This window comes from Chelmon rostratus, chromosome 10, assembly GCF_017976325.1.
Source record: "Chelmon rostratus isolate fCheRos1 chromosome 10, fCheRos1.pri, whole genome shotgun sequence".
Classification (NCBI taxonomy): domain Eukaryota; kingdom Metazoa; phylum Chordata; class Actinopteri; order Chaetodontiformes; family Chaetodontidae; genus Chelmon; species Chelmon rostratus.
This window is the reverse complement of record NC_055667.1, coordinates 23324060-23346468: the sequence shown is the minus strand read 5'-3', so window position 1 is coordinate 23346468 and position 22409 is coordinate 23324060. Positions and strand designations below refer to the sequence as shown.

Below are 22409 nucleotides of genomic sequence, written 5' to 3'. Positions count from 1 at the left end.
AGACAACAGTTGCTATTTCTGTGCTAAAGAAAAAAACAAAAACTCGGAAACTCTTGGACTGTGTTTCAGCATTTTTTACTGAAGTCATCTATCCCGTGTACATAAAATATCTTTGCAGAGAGAGCAACCCCGGACTCGCCAACATACCGCCCCTAGTGGAGCAAAGAGAAACAGCAATTTTAGACCACAAATACCAATACTACGAGTAATAATAATAATAATAATAATAATAATAATAATAACTTTATGGGATAAACACGGACCTAGAATGAACATAAAAACAGGGACAAAAAAATTAAATGAGATGGAAAATAAAACCCATTTGACAATAATAATAAAAATAAGATACAATAAGGATTGAAATGGAATCAAAACAAAGCACAACATAAGATGGAAAATAAAACCCAATGAATGATAGTAATAGAGTTAATAGAGGACATGCATTGGATAAAATCAAGTAAAATACAACATTTTAAAAGATGTGCAGCGGTGCATATGTGTGAGGTAAAGTGCAGAAGTTTCATGTCTGTATAAGGAAAGTCATAAAGGCTAAAGTGAAGAAGGAAGTTTTTAGCTTTTTAAAAACACATTTACTGAGCTGTCTTCCCTGATATCTATAGGTAGTGTGTTCCAGAGCTTTGTGGCTGCATCCTCAATTTTCCAAAACTAATATGATAATTTGGTGACTTGTTCTTCAAGGTGAACACTGGATATGAACATACATATGGTACCATGAAGGGTATTGAGAGGTCATTGTGAAGGCATTTGTTGTTTAATTTAGTTTGGATCAATGCAGATCTATTAACAAAGATCTTGCATATGTTGTTATGGTCATAAGGTCAGGCAGAGAAATAAAACCATTGTGTTAATACAGAATGTCAGCTCATCAGAGATAAAGCAACAATATTAAGTTAAAAAATACATTAAAGTTGCATCTACTGAGGAGATATTCACATGAAGGCATGACCCCGGCTACACTGAGGCAGGGAGGTTCACTCTGTTCACAGGAAACATTAAAGCATATTATTATTTATTCTAAGCAATGTTTTAACTTAAAGTCTAGGAAATTTGCTTAATGTAGAGCACTGAAATCTGTACTCTGAAGCTGAGTCTCAGAGCTTTCCTGTGGTTGATAGGAGCTATGCAGCAGTCACGGATGCCACAGTTGAAAACCACAGCATGCACTTAAAGCGATGGTGTGAAAGCAAATTAAACTGAACGCTGTGCAGTTACTTATATTCTGATCCTGTCTGCACACACTGTCTCCTTCTCACACACACACACAAACTGCAGTGTCTCACTGCTGTACACAGCCCGTGCCCTGGGGCGTTCTCTTCATGACTAGTCAGAAAGATACAGGAAGCTGTGTCCAGCAGCACTCCCCACAACTCACATGAACGGTGGTGACTGGGAAATCATCCTCGGACTCATGAGCGGACGCTAAAAAAGAAAAGCAGAAAACACCTGAAAGGCACCAGGCTGAAGAATCTTGCCAGTGGTGAGTTACTGATCACTTATCAAAATTATATAACAGACTGACAGATTGTTTGGTTTGTGATGTGAGTGTATATGATTCTATTTCTTCAAATGGACAAATGACTGTATCCTTTATATGGTATGTCATGTAAATGTGAGATTGTCTGACAAGATTTTCTGAGCAGTATTTGATATAAGCACAAGCAGGTGATTTACTCTATATAATATGTTAAAGTTGCAGTATTTGCTGCTTCTTAGTATCTAAAACTGAATTCATTGCTATGGCAAGTATGTGAGCATCACCATGTGACTGCACTGCAGGAGGTAGATGTGTTAGAACAGAGATGACAAACTGGAGGTTTTGCAAAGGTTTTAGAATTATTGTCGCCATCTGTTTTCATGCGGCACGTCTGCTTCGCTGTGTGCTTCAGTCCCTGTTTGACCATAGGGGTCAAACCAATAAAAAATATGTCTCTCCCTGTCACCGCTAACTGGCCGGGAGAGAGGAAGGAAAACGTGTGTGTGTGTGCGTGTGTGTGTGCGTGTGTGTGTGTGCGCGCGCGCCACCAGACAGGCACAACAAAGACCGTTGGCAAAGTACACATTCCATGGGCGTAGATGTGTTGCAGGAAATCCCACTCCCAGTCCCAGAGGATGTAAATAGAAACACTCACACACGTACAAATAAATATAGAAAGGCAGAGGAACACAGGCACAGACACAATTAAAAAAGTGCATAAACATCCATCACTAAAACTTACATTTAAATTGTTTTTTGACGCTTATATAGATTCTTTCATTTAGTGCTTCCAATACAAAAAGGGAATGTGTTCCTTATGTGTTAATTTGACCAAAGCGTCTCCTTGACACAGGTTGCAAGGCGTATGTGTTCTCAACAGAGGGCAGCATTTATTTTCCAAATGCCAGACAGGCATGTGAAGTGAAGCTTTATGCAATTTAAAGTCACCTGGATCCAGTGGAGAGTTCCAGGTTCCAGGTGTCAACGGCCTACATTTAATCTGTCCTGTGAGATGGAGCTTTTTGACGCTCACAACTGCACAACAAACGCTGAACCTAAAACAATGCAGCAGTGTTAATGAGCTTTCTTTTCAACCGCAGGGCCACAAAGCTGTTCCAATCCTTGAGATCCAGAGATTATCCCCATCCAGCGTAGTTTAACCTTCCAGGAAGCAGTTTTTTTTTCAATTTCACTTAAGTCTTTTATATTTTGGCATCAAGCTACAATAAATCCCTCGAAACAGCTTCACCTTTGTGCCACTTTGCACATCACTAAACAATGACAACAGTCACTCTGCCAGATACTATCAAACAGTCTGTGGCAATGTCTCGCTTATCAGCTAAACTATCGTGTTTACGCTCCCTCAGGAGGTCATAAGAAGCAAAACTGGATTCCTTCATTGTGAACATTCTTAATTTGGCATCCTGGAGTCCCTGAGAGGCATTTAGAAGAGACAGAGAGTCACTTAAGTTTGCCAGCACTTAGCAGCACTTAAAGCAGTATTTTCTGTTCGCTTTGATTGCTTGCTTAATTTAAATATACTGACTTTGGGGATCGCTGTGACTGGAGGATCCTCATGACTCCATGAAGTCTAAACAAGGTAAGAAGTTGCTGTTTCTCTCTCAGAGATTGTATCAGATATGGCTCACAGTCGCTTCAAAGTACAGGGAGTGTAATGGAACTTTTGTTACGCATTCGAGATGAAGGGGGGTTGTGATTCAAAGCGAGCAGAGTTCCTCCTGTATGCCCTGTGATCCATCATTCACTCACTCACTAATGGAGTCGGGCTCGAAGAAAAGAAGCAGCAGTGTCTGAAACACAGGTAACTCACATGGAGCAGCAGGTGCTGGACTTTTAATTACACTGCCCAGACAAGGCAGCTCCAATACAAGCCCTCTTCCATCTTTCCAGCTGGAGGAACAAACAAACAAAAGCATGGGAAGCCGGGTGGAGTTCACGGTCTTGCCTGTGTGCGCCTGGTAGAAAGCCACGGAGAACTGACTCAGGCATTGAGGTCAGTGCAGGAAGGGCAGCCCCGCACTGGAACAATAGCTGCGATTTAAACAAGCCATTACGTAACGTGTCCAGCCTGCAGGACACAGTTGACCATGATCCAGTTATAACTGGAGGTGTTCAGGAAATCAAGCTGAATAGAGGATCCCCTTGTCCTTGGATGCCAGTCTGCAGGTTCACATCTCTTTGGCCAACAGATGGAGAGGCAGAAAGACCAGGCAAAGAAAGTGATTACTACCACATTTCTCCATGTTTCACACAGATACTGTTGAAGCCATCCCCACCATGGAGAGCTTAGTCCAATCCATCTGTTCTCCACCAAGACGTTGTACACCAGACATGGGGGAAGTAAGTCATCTGTTTCTAAATTACAACACAACCAAAGTCAGTAAAACAACATTGAACCACAGACCTGGTGTCTGTTTTTCAGCTGCACATTCCACCTGTTGGTTCCATATCTAACACTGTGATTTTATGAATCCATGCAGTAATGTTTGTGTAGCGGTTTAGAACTGAACAAAACTGCTCCTGAGAGACATCGAGTGCTGTTCTTCAACCCAAGCTGCCCTTGAAGCAATTTATCTGAGAGTCCATGTGCCTACAGGCTGGGTTGAGCCTAACAGCTGGACGACCTGATAAGTGTGTGTGCAGAGTTCTGCAGCGTGTGGGCTGCTCTGAACTACTGCGCCGAACAAACTAGTGCTTACAGTGCCTGCATGGCACATTATGCCTCCTTTAGTAACCTTGACCCAATCTGATGCACCTGCACTATCAGGTGAACACCTCAACAGGCAGTTTATGTGTTTTCATTGGGGTCTTCATCACAGGGATGTACTTCATTTTAAACCAGCAAGGGATGTAAATGAATAACACAGTGCTTTCTCATTCTGTCTGTTAAAGGATTTTGTTCACCACATTTTCAATACAAGTCAATAAACACTGCGTCTGCGCCATCAGTGAGATCCGTTATGAGCCTGGTGCCACTGACATTGACATTTTCTGTTCACTGACATGCTGTAGAGGACAAAATGTACAGTGCGCGCCGTGCACACGGAGTGCATCGACGTCAAGATAAATAAATCAAACGCCATTAATTAGGCAGCAAAAATGCCGGGGGAGGCCGTCCGCCTGATGACTCCGTGTGGTTCCTTGCCAAAGAGCGCACACACGCGACTCGGCAGCGCGCCTCCGCTGCGAGGGATGGCTAAACATTACGCACTCCGTCCGCACTGAGACAGACGCGTCCAGCGAGGCAACACGTCTGCGTTCAGATGCAGGGACGACATCCACAGTCCTGCCCGCATTCCGGGGGACAGGATGCGGACTCCTGAGCCGGGACTGTGGTTGCCGTGTGTCGTCGCTGCGCAGTAACGAGCGGGTAACGGAACGATCTGCTGCGCCGTGAAGAATGTCTGGAGGTCCGTGTGCAGCTCCTGTGACTGGGAAAGTTGTTCGCTGGTTGTTTTGATCCGAGACAAGATGCATTTGTTCCGGAGTCACAATTATCAAGTGTTCCCGGACCGCTACTCAGTGGAGACACCGACCATACGAGGCATCAGCTGGGTATGTTTACTCCAGAGAAAGAGCAGCGGAGCACCGAGCAGACCAGTGCACTGCAGGGAGGCACACAAGTATTATCAGGAGAAGAGATTAGAGCGATGATGATACTCCACCATTATTTTGATCAGAAGTACTCCGGTATTTGTAGTAGTAGTTGTAAAAGTGGCAGTATCACAGTGTAAAAGTTACAGTTACAAGTAAAAGTCCTACATATATTCACATACCACTGGATTAGAATTAGTGATGATCATGTGCAAGCAGGTAGCTGGTAAAGGTGAGGGTAATTTCTGTTACTTTATATGCTGCCAGGTATCAGTCAATTAAAACATATCATAATTCATTCGCTGTTTCATATCTTGTATTAATAACATTAATGTACAAAGTAACTAATGTTGTCAAATATGTGCAGCCGAGCTGAGTAATAAATACAATATGGGCTTCCAAGACGTAGCACAAAGTATTTAAAATACAGTCAAAATACTGCACCACTGATTTTGATCACCATCATCATCATCATCTTTATCATGTACCCCATTACAGCCCTTTCTCGTATTGTCTGGTGACATTTTAATGCAATGCAAAGAGAGCTGTAAGGCAAATCTTAAGCTTAATCAAAGAAATAAGTGCTCCGTGGCGACACTCTGAGCTTTCTGGAAATGTCTTGAAGCTGACAATCAGACTGTGTAGTGCAAACTGACCTCTGCTGATTGTCTGACACACCGTGGCTTAATTGCCCTAAAAGCACCATTTTTTGTTAAAGTGACAGCTGCCCTCCAGCCTTCCAGGAAACTGCTTCTAATGCATTTCGTGCTGAAACTCAGCAAAAAGTCTTGAGTTGTAGAAGAGGAGGAGCTGCAGGAGCTCAGTTTGTCAGGGAGCAGGTGATGTGTGTTTATGTAACAGCTGGGCTTAGTTAACTTCACTTCCTCTCAGCTCCTCAATGACACAGTTCAGCTCCCCAAAACAGCAGTTTAGTGATATTTCGAGATTGCTGCCAGTGGTTTGAGGAAGGTCTCTTATTGTTTTAGCAGCTTGGGTGTGGAGACACAAGAAGGTAACAAAGCAGAAGTTTTTTAAACCAAACTCAGGTTATAAATAGTGTATTGTTCATTGTTCACCTTCAGCACTACACCCCTGCTCAGTTTACAGAGGAGTTTGTGGAAGAATGCGAAGGGGAGGTTTTTGTTTCCAGATCACAGGAAGACACAGAACAGCGGCGAGGCTCTGAGCTTCTAAATTTACTTGACTTTTAAGCATCGAGAGGTCAGAGACAGCTGTAAATCTCTGCAAACCGCTTTCTGAACTTCCTGCTGTTACCAGCCAACATCAACGTCATATTTCACATAAAGCATCCTAAAAGGATGAAGTGCCATAAACTGCTAACATTCAGCTATGTGTTGGATCTGGCCTGTTTGACACCTGCCAACCTGAGCTTAATCGTCGCTCAGCGTAACACGCTACAGATGCTCTCAAATGTCACAGGAGTAGCTAAACTTGTTGTGACAGCACCGAGTGAGTTTGTGTTGATTCAGGTTATCTTACACATGATGAATTGCACAGGAGCGCTTCCACAGAGATGTCCTTGTCGGCCCAATAACAAGATATACACCAAATTGTAAAGTTTAATTTGATAGCATGCTGAAAGCACCCTGATCATAAATGGAATTCATGCAGCATTATGGACATCTTTGTCTTTTCTTTGGGGACATTGTAATGCCTCAATCACAAGATTCATTTAATAGCTGCATGTCTTCGGCTCAGTGTTATTGAAAGCTGCAGAGTTGCGGAGATAAATGTTCCCCTGAATGGTGTCCAGTATCTCTGCTCGTTGAGGGGTGATATCAGCGATTTCACTGCCACTGAGGCATTCGCTAATTCCTTCTCTGAGAGCATGCAGGCAGATTCCTCTAACAGGGTCATAGCTGAGCCCACTTTGCCGTCATCATTAGAAGATGCCCGGCCGTCGTCTCCCTGTCCTCGCCGCATACCAGCGCCGAGACAAAGCAGAACAAGATACCTCGCGTTCAGAGAGGTTCCTAATTGTGTCTGCCGGCCTACAGACCTGGACGGACTCTGGTTTTTCCACATTTCGTGTTGGCTCAGGGGGCACATGTGCCATTTTGGTTGGATCATATGGAGTCATGTTAAATCACAACCAAAATCACAATGAGGACATGTTTTTTTTATGAGTGAGGTAAAACTATTGGCAACATGCCACTCAGGCTGCGATCATGTGACTTAGCTGACTGCACAGCAGAGCAGACAAAACATGCCACAAAGTCTGTGATCAGAAGGGCAGGAGACACTTAACAGATGTCGTATCTCAGCGATGCCAACAGGTGATCACAGCTTCCTGATCAATAAAGACAACTGCTGTGTGTGTGGATGTAAGACATGTGCCACGTGATTATTAAACAAAGAAACCCAAGTACAGCTTCCTCATATCCTGTTTATTAATATTTTGTCCTTGCAGCATGAGCAACCCAGTGAAATGTGTATAATTGGCCTGAAAAAGGCCTTCATACAGAAGGGGGTACGGACAAAACAACAGTAGCTACACAGGGATCATAAAAACATCCAAACAAGCCAGAAAGAGGAAATACAACTTAGGCCAAAGTACAGACTTGGGAATGTTGAATATTTGTAAATGGCAGCAGGTTTAAATTAGGACTGGTCTGACATGTCTCAGTGCAGAGAGTGAGGGAGTCTCCACAAATAATGTGTGATTAAACTGGTGCGTGTGTTGAACTGCTGCAGTACATGTAATCTTTCAAAGGTTTTCAAAGCCTTTTCATATGAAAGCGCGTAGTTAAAAGCTCCCTTTTCGCTGAACAAAAACGTGTGGCTGCGCTTTCCATTGCTGGTGTCGACGCACTCTTTCCTCCCACTTCATTACACACACTTTACACCCACCCACATCACATCGGAGACAATGGTAACACAGCACCGGTTGAGATAATGTGTTTGTGTTGACCCTCATCCCAATGAAAAGAAAATAATTCTTCTTTCTATCTGGACAGCCCAGCTTGGTTATAGCGCGTGTTTATTCGGCGCAACCGCCGCGAGATTAGCATCGACGACCAGTCCGGCTGGTTCCTGTGGAATGCCGTTCCAAAGCGAGTTATCAGCTGTATTTCAGACGCTTTAGATATGCAGAAAGTGTTGGTAACGTCTCTCTTTCTCTTTCTCTTAGACTCCGCTGCCAGAGGCCCTGGATTCAAAGGACACTATGAAGCAGGTGTGTATGCCAGAGATTGTGAGCTATGCTACATCACATCCCCAAAGTCAAAAGCAATCCCTGGTTTCAGCACTTAAGCAAGCATGTATTGTCTCCTCCAGCATTATTAAAAGGGACATTTTTTAGTAAGTACATGTTAAAAAGGGGATTTTCTTTCAGTTTTGGTCATCAGGGTTAGCATCAGGGTGCGGATTCTAGCATCTAATCATAAGTCATGTGACCGCAGTTTAATAATCAGGCTTCCCAGCCTCTCTATCTGTCACTCTAATTAGCTGAGCGACATATTTGACACTTGTTGGCATCGCCTTTGATCGTCTTTACAGTGTCACCAGCCTGGTGATGGTCTCTCTCCTGGTGGCTTTAAGCCACGCTGACCTCTGCTATCATCCAGAGTTGCAGTGCTTGCATCCTCTCAAACTGCTGAACTTGTTCTTTTGTTGTTATAATATCCTGCATTACTACTCAAGCGAGTCTTTAAAAAACACATTCCTTACAGGGCATGCAGTCACAAGGAGTCTAAAGGGCACTCCAGGACTCACAGTTAATTGACCCTCCCCACCCTGCCCGAGCCCTGCCTCACCCACCCCAGGCCCCTCGCACCGCTTTATCTCAGCGTCTTCAACAGAGGGCCTTTAAAACACTGATAACATGGCCTGACATGGAAAGTGAATCCGGTCTCGCTCCCACAGAGGAACAGGCATTGAGAGAAAGAGCATCTTTCAACCCCAAAACAATAAATGCTTGTGTGTTCTGCTTTGTGCTGGAGAGAGAAGACAGAGAGGATGGAGTAATCGCGTCTGCAGGAGGCAGGTTTTGCTAACCTCCCTGAGCTTTGTGTGGTCGCTTAGCAAGTGTTGGCACCAGACTCTGGAAGTCATTAATGAGCATCGTACGTTTTGATATCGCTGCACAAGACGGATTGTTTTTAATAACCTGTGTTTGACCGGGCTCCAGGTTTTATATGCACAAGATGCAGTTTCCCTCTTTAGACATGAACACACTGACGCAGAGTTCGCCACATGTGATCACAAGCTAAATAACTACACATTTTCCATTTGTTTAGCAGAAGCTGGCCATGTTGATGACCAAATGACCTCATCAAAGGCCTGGAAAAGCACATTTTAGCCGTATCCGTCTTGTATTGCAGGATGGAAATGTTGCCCTCAGAAGTGTGGTCTTGTATTTTTCTCACGCACAGCGAGGGGAAAAGTCCGGTATCTGCAGTCCACACAGCTGCATTAATCTCCTTGTCAACTCACAGTGTTCATCTGTGGCTGCTTCTCACACAACACAGCCCACCAAGGTCACTGAGAGAGTAAGAAGGAGAGAAATGTCTCGCCTACAGAGGAGAAGCACAGTGGAGAACTGTGCTCATCATCATTCCACCCCACAAGACAAATGCAGGAAACCAGACCACATACTGCACACTTCACACACTCGCGCTTTCAGCCAGGACCAGACTGAAGTTAAACAAAGTGCTGCAGAGAATAGATGATGTGACCGCGTTGTGATGAAGACAACCTTCTTGCAAGCAAGCTACTGTGTGTTAGTAAGCAAATATGTGCTGCTGAAGAGTGTTTGAGCGCGCTGCTCAGGCTGTAGAGCAGCTGCTCTGCTGCAGGTCCTGCAGAAAAGTGGGTGCAATAATTTAGGATCATAGGTAAAGATTATATAAGTTTCACAGTTGAAGTCTAAATCAATATGAAGGTGATTATTATGCTTTACATCTGCAGTCTTAAGGTACTTTCTGAATATAGACTCTTGATTATAAAATGACCTCAGCAGCACAGTGGACCTGAGCCATAAAACGAGTTATGACTGCTGTCCAAACTGCACAGAAGGGCCATACGTCAGCGTAGGTTGCTGCACACCAGCTGAGTGTGTGTTGTACTTTGAAAAGGTGTTTGCTTTGTAACTTGACTCAGGTGGAAAAATTACCTGTGGGTTGTAGTTGGTAGATAGCACGATAAGGTGGCCTACATGCAGACAATAAACAACATGCCACAGACAGCTAGTACTGGATCAAACCGCAGAAACAGAAAATGTTTCCTGCATGTTTATGTGACGGTCAGGTTCAGCAGTGAGGTCCGGGCCCGCTCAGTGAAATATGGCTTTTGATATTGGTTTTGTGAGGCCTGGGTTAGGTAATGGAAAACTGCCTCGTCAAGAAAATATGTTTTGGAGCTGACAAGCCTGAGAATGTGACTATGGGAGTCCCAGGGGAAAGTGGGCCCCTGGGAGAACTGGTGACCTCTGCACAACATAGCTCCAGTGGTGCACCGCAGACGCCTTGGGGCACATTTGCTGTGTTGATGTCTGGGAGCAGGCTGATGTGGGGATGAGAGGTTGAAGTGTGTACTGCACTGTGTCACCCACAGTAGTCTGTTATAGTTGCGCATTATAATTAGCAGTCCTGTGTGAATTCAGATCGAACAAACATGTGTCATGGCCCCCAGCTCAGGTGAAAGAGCAAAGGGGTCATCGTGGCGTGGGGGTCAGTAAATCAGTCAAAGGTCAGCAGGGGTTTTTACGCCCTAAATGAGCTGCAAAAAACTAGAGGAGGAAAAGGGGGGCAGGTTGTTTCAGGCTTCCTCACAGTTCTCTATTTAAGGAGAAAAAAACATAGGAAATGGTCATTGTTGGTTGTGTGCGCATCTCAAGACCTCCACCTCGGGCAAACAGCGGGGCCTCGAGGAAAATCCAAAGCGCAAACAGGCAACCGTCTGAGTCACACGTGGAATCACAAGACTGGGTGCAGGAGATGTGAGAGGGGGAGTCCAAGAGGGAGGAGCAAAATATAAATATCTACTTTTGTCAATCATTAAGATAGCAAATGTTGTCGGGTGGTGGTTTGGTCCAGTTTTGAAACAGAAGCAGAGCGCAGTGCAAAGCGTGAAAGCCGCATTACAGCCACAAACAGCATGTTGGTGTTACGGAAGCCTCGCTTCTGCATCAGTGGCTGACAGGTTTTGCACCCCTGTCTGCAGTCTTTTCGGGTTTTAGACCAGACCCGGGTGAGTTGTGCGCGTGTTTGAGCGTGCTGGGGGGGTGGGAGGAAACTGAGGTTAAAAGGAAATACAGTGAAGGTGGTCAGAAAGTGAAAGGCTGCCAGAGAGCGAGCTGCAGAGGCTGAGAACTCAGCGACGTGTGGGAGAGTTTAACGTAGACGTTTTAACACATTCCCGCCTCCCTGCATCCCACACACACGCCACATTACACTCCAACGCCCACAGAAATCTCCACTCAAGCTGTTGACGTGTGTGCCATCACACATAATCTCCATGCTGAGGGGAAACAAACTTGTCTCCCTCTCTTTCACACACACACACACACACACACACACACACACACACACGCACACACACACAAACACACACTTGTCTTCCGTCTGCTGCCAGCACATAACTCGGCTGTTTCAGTAAACAAGACCGCCTGTGATACACATCCTCCTCTTTCATGTACACAGCCCCCTCTCGCTCTTTCTCAGTTTGATCACAACATAAACAGGAACACGACTCACATTAACATCTATGAAAGAAAGATGCTAATAGTTTAATTGCTCAAAATTCTTTTTTCTTTCCATCTTCTTTAAGTTTCTTTCAGATCGCGTCGTAAAGGCGGCGAGGTCAGTGTACAGCGTCATGATCGAGAGGAACCCCGGCCTGGTCCGAGACAGAAAGCATCACCTCAAAACATACAGGTACCCACGCTGGGGGTGTCATTTCTGCCACGTTCAAAATGTGACAATCTCTGCAAACTACATGCAAATTCACATGCTGAATTTCTCTCACAGACAATGCTGCTCTGGTAAGGAGCTTGTTGATTGGCTGATGAAACAAAACGAGTGCCTGCAATCAAGAAGTCAGGCAGTTGGAATGTGGCAGGTCCTGGTGGATGAAGGGATCCTTGTTCACGGTAAGAACTGAGGACTGTGGATGTGACAGTTTTACTTACCAAAAGCCAAAATTAAGGGCACATTAACATGATATTTCTTACATGCCGGGCAAGCTGTGAAGCATGTGGAATAATTCCACATGAAATCCTGCCATATTCTGGTATTTTTTAATATATTCTGATAATAATGTCTCAGGCTGCACTTGAGAATTTCCCAGAAGTGCTTGAGTAGCCTGGAATCTGGTGACTGAGCCTGCCAGGGCAAATGTTTTACAGTTTGTGCTCACTCCGTCAAGTGTTCCCTAGCTGCTTGTGCTCTTTGGTTGGGGCTTTGTCTTCCACTCCAATCAGGGCATGACTGCTTCATCATCAAATGGAGGGCATCACTCAGAATAGATTTGCACTTATTTCCATGTATCTTGTCATTGGGGAGTTTTTTAAAGTTACTGCGTGGCAGCTGAATTCTCCTCGAGGTCAGCGTTTATCTCTGAAGGTCTGCACTCTTTGTGGTCTCATTGTTGTTTCCCCTCCTCTGTGTCCTGCCTCAATCAAGTGAAACACGAGCTGAACTTCCACGACAAGGACGCCCAGTTTTACCGCTTCCAGGACTCCGAGTGCGGCCCAAACCACATCTCAAACGAGAAGGACTCGGAGGACGAGCTGCAGGAGGGTCTGTCACTGCTGTCTCAGCTGGGCCCCGATGCTCTGCTCACGATGATTCTACGCAAGTGGTCAGTATGTGGAGCCTTTGTTTAACTACTATGCATGAAAACCTGTTGTATATACAGCATGACTGAGTTAGTAAAGTCCTTCACAGTCCTATAAGGTTCGTTCAGTTGGATTTTCTCCTCAAACTTGCATCTTTAAACAAAGTTTTTGAGTGCATCTGTGCTCTTCCCTGTGTTTAGCCCCAGTCAGAGGAGCGCTGAGGACCTGGAGGTCATCTACGAGGAGCTGCTTCACGTCAAGGCTGCAGCTCACCTCTCCACTTCTGTCAGTCACCATCACTGCCTGCTGTTGACAGCTTCAAGCCACTATATGTTGATTTTGTTGATTTGTTTTCATCATTATAGTGATAGCACCTTTTTTTATTATCATTTTAAAGTTTTAAAATTTAGACACTCAAGTAATTCAAGCAGCTTTACATCGATGGTGATAGTATACCTTGAATATAATTTGATATTTGTCTGCAAGGTTAGTATTAAATAGACGTTGTGTGTTAAATATAGAAAATATAGAAAATTTTTCTAGACATTTTAAAACAACAGTTGCTCCTTAATGTTTCTACCTTTTTGTAGTAATTGTAGTTTATCAGCCAAACTACTCTGACCAAAGAACCATTACTTCAACAATCAAGCCATGAGAATATGAGTTATCAATACATTCCAGTCTCATTTCTTGCCCTGCTGTGCCTGTAGGTGCGTAAGGAGCTGGCAGCGGTGCTGGTCTTTGAATCACATGCCAAGGCCGGAACAGTCTGTGAGTGTGACAGCTTTGCTGACGTTTGAGCCTGGGCGGTAGAGAGCGCTGCTACGTACACTCACTTCCATTGTGCAGTTGAACCAGACTGCAGTGCGCTGATGTGCACGAATCCCCTGTTAGCATCCTCTTCTGCACAAAACCCATTTCAGATCTATCGTCTCCGCCAAACGAGATGTAACATTTCATTTATTTATCTCACTTGTTTAAAAGGGACAGCACAAATGTCACCGTTTGATGCTCGTGTCATGACCGATTTATTATTTCAAGGGAGGCAATCAGGTCATCACGTGTGCCACTCTCACTCTGCCGAACTGGTCTTGAATATAAAAGCCACACATATATAAGAAAGCCAATTGTATAAACATGCCCTGTGTATGTACCTTCATGTCATAATGGTTGTTATTCACACAGAGATATGTGTAAATGACCAATCTTGGTGTTTCTTTTGTGCTGTAGTGTTCAGTCAGGGGGACAAAGGCACTTCTTGGTACATCATCTGGAAAGGTTCTGTAAATGTGATCACACATGGGAAGGTAAATCCATTTTCTGGTTGCAAAAATACAGAGAAATCTCACAGTCGTCACACTTTGTTGCCTTGGAATTTAATGCCAGCATCATGTAATACTGAAAGCACTGTGTGCACACAGGGCCTGGTAACCACACTGCACGAGGGCGAGGACTTTGGGCAGCTAGCTTTGCTGAACGATGCACCTCGTGCTGCCACCATCATCTTGAGAGAAGACAACTGCCATTTCCTGCGTGTTGATAAGCAGGACTTTATACGCATCCTCAAGGTGTGTTACTGCTGCTATGCATTTAAAGCCTTATGTGACCGTATAGTTCAGATCAAATCACAAATATAATGAACATACATTTGACTGTGTCGCCTGTTCTTTTTTTTCCCTCCAGGATGTTGAGGCTAATACGGTGCGTCTCGAGGAGCACGGGAAAACCGTGCTGGTGCTGGAGAAGAGCACCGACTGGGACGAGCAGGGCGGAGCAGGAAACAACAGCAAGTGAGAAGCCGTGGTGCACACACCTCTGAGACAAAACAGGGTCGTCATCATTCAGGCGCTTTACCTGAGTGTTGGCAGGCTGCCATTGGTCATTACAGCACAGTTGGTGTTTTGTATACAGATCTTTTTGTCAAGATCTTATTAATGGACTTTTATTTGACAACCAGAAAAGAACTGGACTTCAACCCTGCCTTGTTGAATGACTTGTTATCAGTCCTGAAATGCTTCAGCAAACAAAAGTGAATTAACACGACGTCCCTTTTGGGTCATACTTATCCTTTTTGTTACTCTCTTCACTTACTAACACATGCACAGTACAGCCATCTTCCCTTGTTCTGTCAACTCTACCAAACAACCAAGATTTATTATCTGAACAGCCTAACTGATGGGACCTGATGCCATTTAGGAAGGAGCCCTTGAATTGAGCAATAACAGAGTTATGATGTAGATACAGTATGTGCTGGAAGGCAAGGCATTTTATAGTTCAACAATGAACACATGATCTGCAATTGACCCAACACCGCCATCCAATCATGATTTGTTGCAAGTGTTGTAAACGCCAGAACAGGAGTCTGCAGGACAAACGATGCAATGATAACGTCAAACTCTTTTTTCCCAACGTCAGCGTGCACACAAATCAACAATAAAGTAAATGTAATAAGACGCTTCTCATAGTTTGCTTTTTAATTTATTGGTTTATTCAGCAGGTGCAGTGATTGCATCACCTGTGGATTGCGTTTAGGGCTAATTAGCAAATGTTAGCTTGCTAGCACACTAAATTGAGCTGTGTTGAGCTCAAAGCACCACTCAGCACCAGTCTCAGGGAGCCGCTAGCTTGGCTGTAGACTGTGTTGTTCATCTATAGTCTCTGGACAGATGTTACACAGTCACCCTGAAATAGAACATACCCACGCATTAAATGATTATAATTATAATAAAAGTAACATACTTCATTATCAGGCAATAATTCAAACAGACAAATGAGGAAGCAGAATGCATGCAGTGCAATACAAAGGATTTCCTTTTACGTTAAATTAAATGTAATGTGAATTATGTTATTTTGCTCCTCTCCTCTGTCGTGCTCTGCGCAGGTACACTGTTATGTCAGGAACACCTGAGAAAATCCTGGAACACCTGTTGGAAACCGTAAAGTTGGACTCAAACGGAAACGACGCTATAGGTGGGAGGCTGCTTCTTCCCTATTTCTGTTAAGACTGAGCAAATGGCTGCACTCCAAATACAGGGCACAGATTCAGATGGCTTGAATACAGAAAAGGATTTATTGTCACAAAAAGGGTAGATTGATCACTCGGAGACGATCCGTGCAGATCCAGGAAGGAGCAGGCGGGCAGGCGAGCTGAGTCAGCAGGATTTCAGGTGGTGGACCACAGCTAGGTAGACTTGGCAGGTAGATACATGAGGAGAACACAGTTTAGTTACTCTGAAAAAGGCAAAAACTAGAGCACAGAAGACGGCACTAGGAGAGCTAGATGGCTGAGACGTGTACAACAATCTGGCAAAAACTGGCGAGGAGAGCTGGGTATTTATCCTGTAGCTGGTGATTCGTGCATTGGTGGCTGATTGGCATGAGGATCAGGTGTAGGTGATCCATGATTGAGGAGGAACCGTCCGGTCCAGACATACACACACACGAACAAGGATAGACATAAGGAAAGGACTCACATGACACAAAGGCACAGGGGAAAAACACAGGGAAGCACTAGGAAGGGAGGAGGAGGCAGATGCATCCTAACAATTCACTGTTTTACTGAGTGATTCGAGATGATCAGACGTTCGTCAGCCTCACTGTGTGCTGCTGTGGTGTTTGTCTTCCTGCAGATCCCTGTGTGAGCGACTTTCTGCTGACCCACAAAGTCTTCATGCCCTCCGGCCAGCTTTGTCCGGCACTACAGCACCAATATCCTGTGGTGGTCAATAATAATACACAGCGATGATGCAGATGATAGCAGCGAACAACTATCAACAGCATCCTGAGGGTTTATAAAGAGACCTGCCTCACAGCACTGTACAAGGGAAATGGCAGAGTGTAGTTTGGAGACATTAATATGCAATCAAAACCATAAAACTTTAGCTACCTAAAGCATGTTTTACTTGATGTTTTCGGTAGCTACTGTCAAGCTATTGATTATTTTGGATTTAGGTGCTCGGCAGATCACAGAAAGAGCTCCTGACCAAGCTGACTATGTTACTAATGTACAGCAGGGAAAAGCAGCATGTAGAGCCTGAATATTTTCACACCTAACTCTGCAGGTTAGGGGTTTATTTTTGTCCAAAACAGAGTTAGTGATTGTTGGAGCAGTGGAAAGACTAAGCAAGAGTGTTTTGGTGAGTTTTATTTTATATCTGACAATTTGAATGAAATGTGTTTAAAGATGATTGGTTTTAAATGCGAGGTAAAATTGCTGTTTCTGTAAATGGAGTCTGGTGGCTTTCAGGAGAGCAACAGAACTGTTTCTAGTTTGGGGTGAGGTGCGGCCTCACACCCATTTGGTCTGAGATGCTGGTGCTCTAGTGCGACATCTAGTGGCCGTGAACGTTGTATATTGAAACTTTAAGAGCCATAAGTGAATGATATTCTGCAGGCAGACACAAAAAGCTTTTCATGTTATGCCCCTTAACCACTGCTGCACATACCAGGCAGAGCTCTCTGAGGGTTCAGACCAGGAGAAGGCTTCCTACACTCTCACGACAAAGCAGAAGGTAGTGAAGCTGATTGGCCAGTGGGTGGCGCTGTATGGCCTTCTGCTGAAAGAGGACCCTATAGCTTTGGACTTCTTGGAGGTGAGATTGCAGCCTCCATGTAATCAAACGCTCATTTCACAGGATATTGTTTTGGAATTAAGGGTGCAGATTATTTTATTTATTAGGAGAATCAATAATTATTCCCATGTTGCTGAAACAGAGGTTGAAGAAGGAGGTGGCAGGTGATTTTCGTCTCTCCAGCATACTGAAAGAACAATTTCGGGAAAGGAGGAGAACAAAAATGTAAATTGTCTATATTATCTTATAATATCTCCTATTTCTCCAGACAGGAATATTGCACTGTGTTTCATCTTTTAATGTCTTTACAGATTGGAGAATGGGTATCAGTCACTGAGCAGGGTGAGCGTCCTCACATATTATTTTCAGATGACAGCTGGGTGCAGAATATTAATACCAGACATACATTTTAATGAGAAAACAGTTCGAATGTCACGCTGCTGTCATTTGTCAGTTTAATGTCACTGACATGCTGAGTCACTCTGATGCTCAACAGAACCAGCATTTCGATTGGTTTTCAAACTGTGAGGAGCCAGTGGGGAGGTTACAACCAATCAGAGCACAAGATAAGGGTGAGTATAAGCACTAAAACAATTAAACCAATCAAATTGTTGACACTGTTTAAGTACATTAATGAATTTAACTTGTTTTGATCTATATGACTACAATGTGTTAGAGCATAGATGAGTTTACATCAGCTCATGTTTCTGTGGGTGTTGTTTATGAGTAACACATATCACTGCACATCACCGCTCGCGTCATTAACGATCAAATCCTGACACTTTGGCTTCCGTCCCTTCTCGGTGCAGTGCTGTATGAGATCTACAGGCCAGACAGCAAACCCCTCACTCTGATGCTCCCGGTGAACTCATCTGTACAGGATGTGATGTCAGCCATTGTCAAACCAGGCGGCGATCACGTCCTGGTCAAAATGAACTCCACGGGAGGTGGGGCTCAGACGTTGATGACACATGTTGTGCATTTTCTCATTTAAAGTGGCAGTTTCTGTAGAATTGCAAGAATCAAGCATTCAGAGCTGAATTTTAATGCAATTTCGAATCCAGCCTCACACATCTTAGATTTTCTACGGTCCTTTGTCAGGTCATTATGCTGAACATTAGTTTTTGATATACTGAATGTGCACAGAGAGAGCTCAGTTGAAGCTGGATGCCGCTGCGGTCTACACGGCCCTGGGACTCAACGAGAGACTGTTCATCTGCACAAGCAGCCAAGTGGAACAGCTGGTGAGGAATGGGGTGACCTCCATCCCATTATTTCCTGTAGATAAAAGAGGAAATGCCATCACTTCAGACATATTTTCATTAACATTATTTATTATGGAGCATACGGCTCAGTTTGGTTGTTTGTCTCAAAGCCCAGGACACCATCAAAGGCACATCCCACCACAATTTCCTATCTGCTCATTTTCTTTCCATGTCTGTCTCTTTCTCGCAGATGCCTCTGAAGGAGCAGCAGGGTCCAGAGCGAGGAACGGCTGACATACTCGAACAAATGAGCTCGAAAGACATCGCCACCGAACTCACCAGTTATGACTGGGAACTGTTCACTGCCATGCATGAGGTAACCGAGTAGATATGACAATTTTAAAATCTGACAGCAGCATGTGAACTGGTTGATACAGCACAAAGAGGAAACTGCTTATCGACACTTCAAATGCCTCAGCATGGCGACGCTCCAGCCGTTAATCTTGCAAGGAAAGCCAAAGCTGAAACTGGCGTCCAGTATTTCCTCATTTCAACAAACGACTGGTATCTCTTTGATAAAAAATGTTTGTGTCACACCTTGGCACTCTTACAATCATCAGATCATCTGGTCCTGTGTTGCATCACTTCCTGCTGATTCACATGTTTCTGAAGCCAATCACATTCATTAAAGGTCCAGTGTGGAGGATCCAAGGGGATTTATTGGCAGACGTGCATGTTTTCAGTAGCCTATAATCACCTGAAAATAAGAGTTGTTGCCTCAGCAGGTCCTCTTCGTCTGCCATGTTGCACAGCCATGTTTCCACAATAGAGTGGATGTTGCACGGCCACCATAGTGGAGGGTGAGATGATCTGCAACCTCGCTGCTACATCCCACTAAATCCTACACACTGGTCCTGTAAAGTCTCCTGTAAAAACCGGCCTCTCTTTGATTTTCTTTTTCACAGTGTGTGCAGGTAATGTCAGTGCTTGTGACTCATTGTCCGTGTCTCTCCAGGTGGAGCTCATCTACTACATATTCGGCCGTCATAAGTTCCCAGGCGGCATCACAGCTAACCTGGAGCGGTTTGTGCGTCGCTTCAATGAGGTGCAGCACTGGGTGGTGACCGAGCTGTGCCTCTGTGAAGACCTGGTGAAACGAGCCATTCTGCTTAAGAAGTTCATAAAGATTGCTGCAGTGTAAGAACCTTGGCCATGTTTTTTTGGCTGTGTAATATGTCTGAAATATTGAAATTGGATGTATTGGCTTGAAACTTCGTACAACTATTCATGGCTCCCAGGGGATGAAGCCTAATGACTTGAGTGATGCCTTTACTTTTCCTCTTGCACCACCGTGAGATGTGACTCGTCCCAACAGGAACTGGATGGATTGCCACGAAAGTTGATGCAGAGATTCACTTTGGTGATCCTCCTTTTCATCATGTGGTGCCACCGACTGGTCAAAGTTTTAATTTTAACACTTTAGTTTATGACCTTGAAAATGAATGGCATTCCCATCAGCCTCAGCTGTACTTTCCATTTATTAGCAAATGTTAGCATGCTAACATGCTAAACTGTATACCGTGATCACGTTGACCGTGACAATGTTAGCATTTAGCTCGAAGCATCACCTGCATAGCCTTACAGAGCTGCTAGCATGGCTGTAGACCCATAGTCTAGTTTGCATTAAAGTCTTTAAAACTTGCAAATCAAAAATCACTTCAAGAACTGAACTTTGTCAGTCTGGAACCTGACTTATAATCATGTGTCCTCCCTGTCACAGATTAAAGGAGCAGAAGAATCTCAATTCCTTTTTCGCTGTGATGTTCGGTTTGAGCAACAGTGCAGTGCACAGGCTCTACAAGACCTGGGAGGTGAGAGACCCCTGAATGCAACATTCATAGTGATTTTTAATGTTGTGTCGCTCTTTACTGAACATTAACTCTGGTGATGTCTCATGCAACAATTGGCTCGGTCCTGTCCATTACAGAGAATCCCCAGCAAGACAAAAAGAGTTTACTGTGCTTATGAGAGGCTGATGGTAAGCTGCAGTGTGTGCTCGCATTTCAATACATTTCAAGCTCCAAAGCTCTCAATGCACCATTCTCTTAATAACCGTCAGCTTACAGTATCTCCTGTTAATTTGATTTTATTAATTCTATGGTGCTGTGTATATTTTCTGCTCCTGTTAGGATCCCTCACGCAACCACAGGGCCTACAGGCTGGCTGTGGCCAAACTCAGCCCCCCCTACATCCCCTTCATGCCCCTGCTGCTCAAAGGTAACAGACACCAGCAGCGCCACCTGTGAATGTCATGCAAATGAATTCATAAATCACTGACATGTTTTCTCTTCCTGTCTATGCCCAGACATGACATTCATCAATGAGGGAAATCCAAACTATGTAGACAAATTGGTCAATTTTGAGAAGCTGGTAAGACATTGCCCAGTCATTCTCTTAATGAATCTCATCCTCAGTATGAGACTGGCGTTAAATCTTTCCTTTTCCTCCCATTTTCTCAGCGCATGATCGCCAAGACAGTGAAAATTGTACGAGGATGCAGAAGCCAGCCTTATGGTGAGTGATCCGGTTGGGTTTGTCATGCTAGCAGACCCTCGGCGGTGCCAAGAGAACAGTATATAACCTGGTTTTGGCTCTGAATGACACACGTACGATATTTTTCTTCTGCAGTGTCGTCATCTCCACAGAGGGGCCTGGCAGATCGGATGTTTCTGGAGGCGCCCGCGACCCGCATATCTACATGTAAGCTGCATCTAGCGTATCATTAACTGTTGCATCTAGTTGTAATTCCTGCAAGCTAAAGAGTTTGTTTTATATTATTCATTCAAATTTCACATTCTGGCAAAAAATGAAAAGGAGGATTTGAGTCAGAAACTTCTTCTTCTCCTCCAGACTCCGACCACGCCCTGCCTCTGAGGAGTCCCAGCAACATCCGACACTACATTCAGAACCTGAAGGTGATCGACAACCAGCGCAAACTCACACAGCTCTCAAGAACAATAGAATGCTAGGACCTCAATCTGCAACCGTGCAAAGACTGTAAAACTGCAGCGCACACATGAAGCAGAGATCGTAGCTGGATGAAGAAAACCTCCACTCCCGCCTGAATGAGATGGACCTCTGGAGGTCTGGAGTATATTCACTCTTATTCCAAGAGCTTGGACATTCATGGATGAGCTGTCTGCACCAAGATAGAAAACATGCTGCATGCACAGTCATGACCTCCAGTGCAGAACCAGAGCATCCCGCTCCGTGCCCACGAGACCTGTGGGATGCTTCTTATTCAAAAAGCCTTACAGCACACCAGTGTGTACATTTGTGTGTGTGTGTGTGTGCCACCGTGGAAACGGATGCCCTCACACAGGCAGTGTTACATGTACAGCTGAGCGAAGAAAACCCGTCTCTGATGTCAGAATTCATAAATATACATTTTGTATCCTGCTGTCTCTGGTTCACTCCACAAAAGGGCCATAGGAACACATACTGCAGATATCTGCCATATATAATCACTTAGGTCAGTCTTTGTGCACTAGGATTTTCACTTTAAAACTAATATATTGTGTCGGATCATTTGTTGGCAACAGGGCCACAAACTGCCATGCATATGATTTCATACAATGTTGTTTTCTAAATAAATTATTTTCTCAGTTATGTGTATTGAATGAAAGCACAAGAATTTGTAAAAAGGGAAATATTTTATTTAAAGT

At 44.3% G+C, this 22409-nt stretch overlaps 1 protein-coding gene across 5 annotated transcripts; it reads left to right on the top strand.

Moving 5' to 3' along the window:
* Positions 1-1368: 1368 nt before the first annotated feature.
* Positions 1369-22388, top strand: rapgef3 (Rap guanine nucleotide exchange factor (GEF) 3). Of its 5 annotated transcripts, none has more exons than XM_041945923.1 (28): positions 1369-1498; positions 3771-3856; positions 8262-8306; positions 11900-12006; positions 12100-12221; positions 12754-12931; positions 13109-13193; positions 13619-13679; positions 14139-14215; positions 14330-14476; positions 14592-14698; positions 15790-15878; positions 16538-16616; positions 17350-17500; positions 17622-17704; positions 17791-17821; positions 17976-18051; positions 18289-18426; positions 18626-18723; positions 18935-19060; positions 19700-19881; positions 20465-20555; positions 20672-20722; positions 20874-20961; positions 21050-21114; positions 21204-21258; positions 21373-21444; positions 21595-22387. In XM_041945923.1, the coding sequence occupies exons 2-28, from the start codon at positions 3794-3796 to the stop codon at positions 21711-21713; spliced, it is 2586 nt and encodes an 861-aa protein (XP_041801857.1). In that variant the 5' UTR covers positions 1369-1498; positions 3771-3793; the 3' UTR covers positions 21714-22387. The 5 variants fall into 5 exon arrangements, with proteins under 5 accessions (XP_041801857.1, XP_041801855.1, XP_041801859.1 ...); XM_041945921.1 differs by lacking the exon at positions 1369-1498 and adding an exon at positions 2931-3095 and having other exon boundaries at positions 21595-22388; XM_041945925.1 differs by lacking the exon at positions 1369-1498 and adding an exon at positions 3299-3317.
* The last annotated feature ends 21 nt before the right edge of the window (positions 22389-22409 follow it).

What these genes read in the sequence shown, in the direction of transcription:
- rapgef3 (XM_041945921.1), top strand. An exon ending in AAACGGAAACGACGCTATAG is followed by an intron (nt 15,879 to 16,537) that starts GTGGGAGGCTGC and finishes GTCTTCCTGCAG; the next exon opens with ATCCCTGTGTGAGCGACTTT. An exon ending in TGTTCACTGCCATGCATGAG is followed by an intron (nt 19,061 to 19,699) that starts GTAACCGAGTAG and finishes GTGTCTCTCCAG; the next exon opens with GTGGAGCTCATCTACTACAT.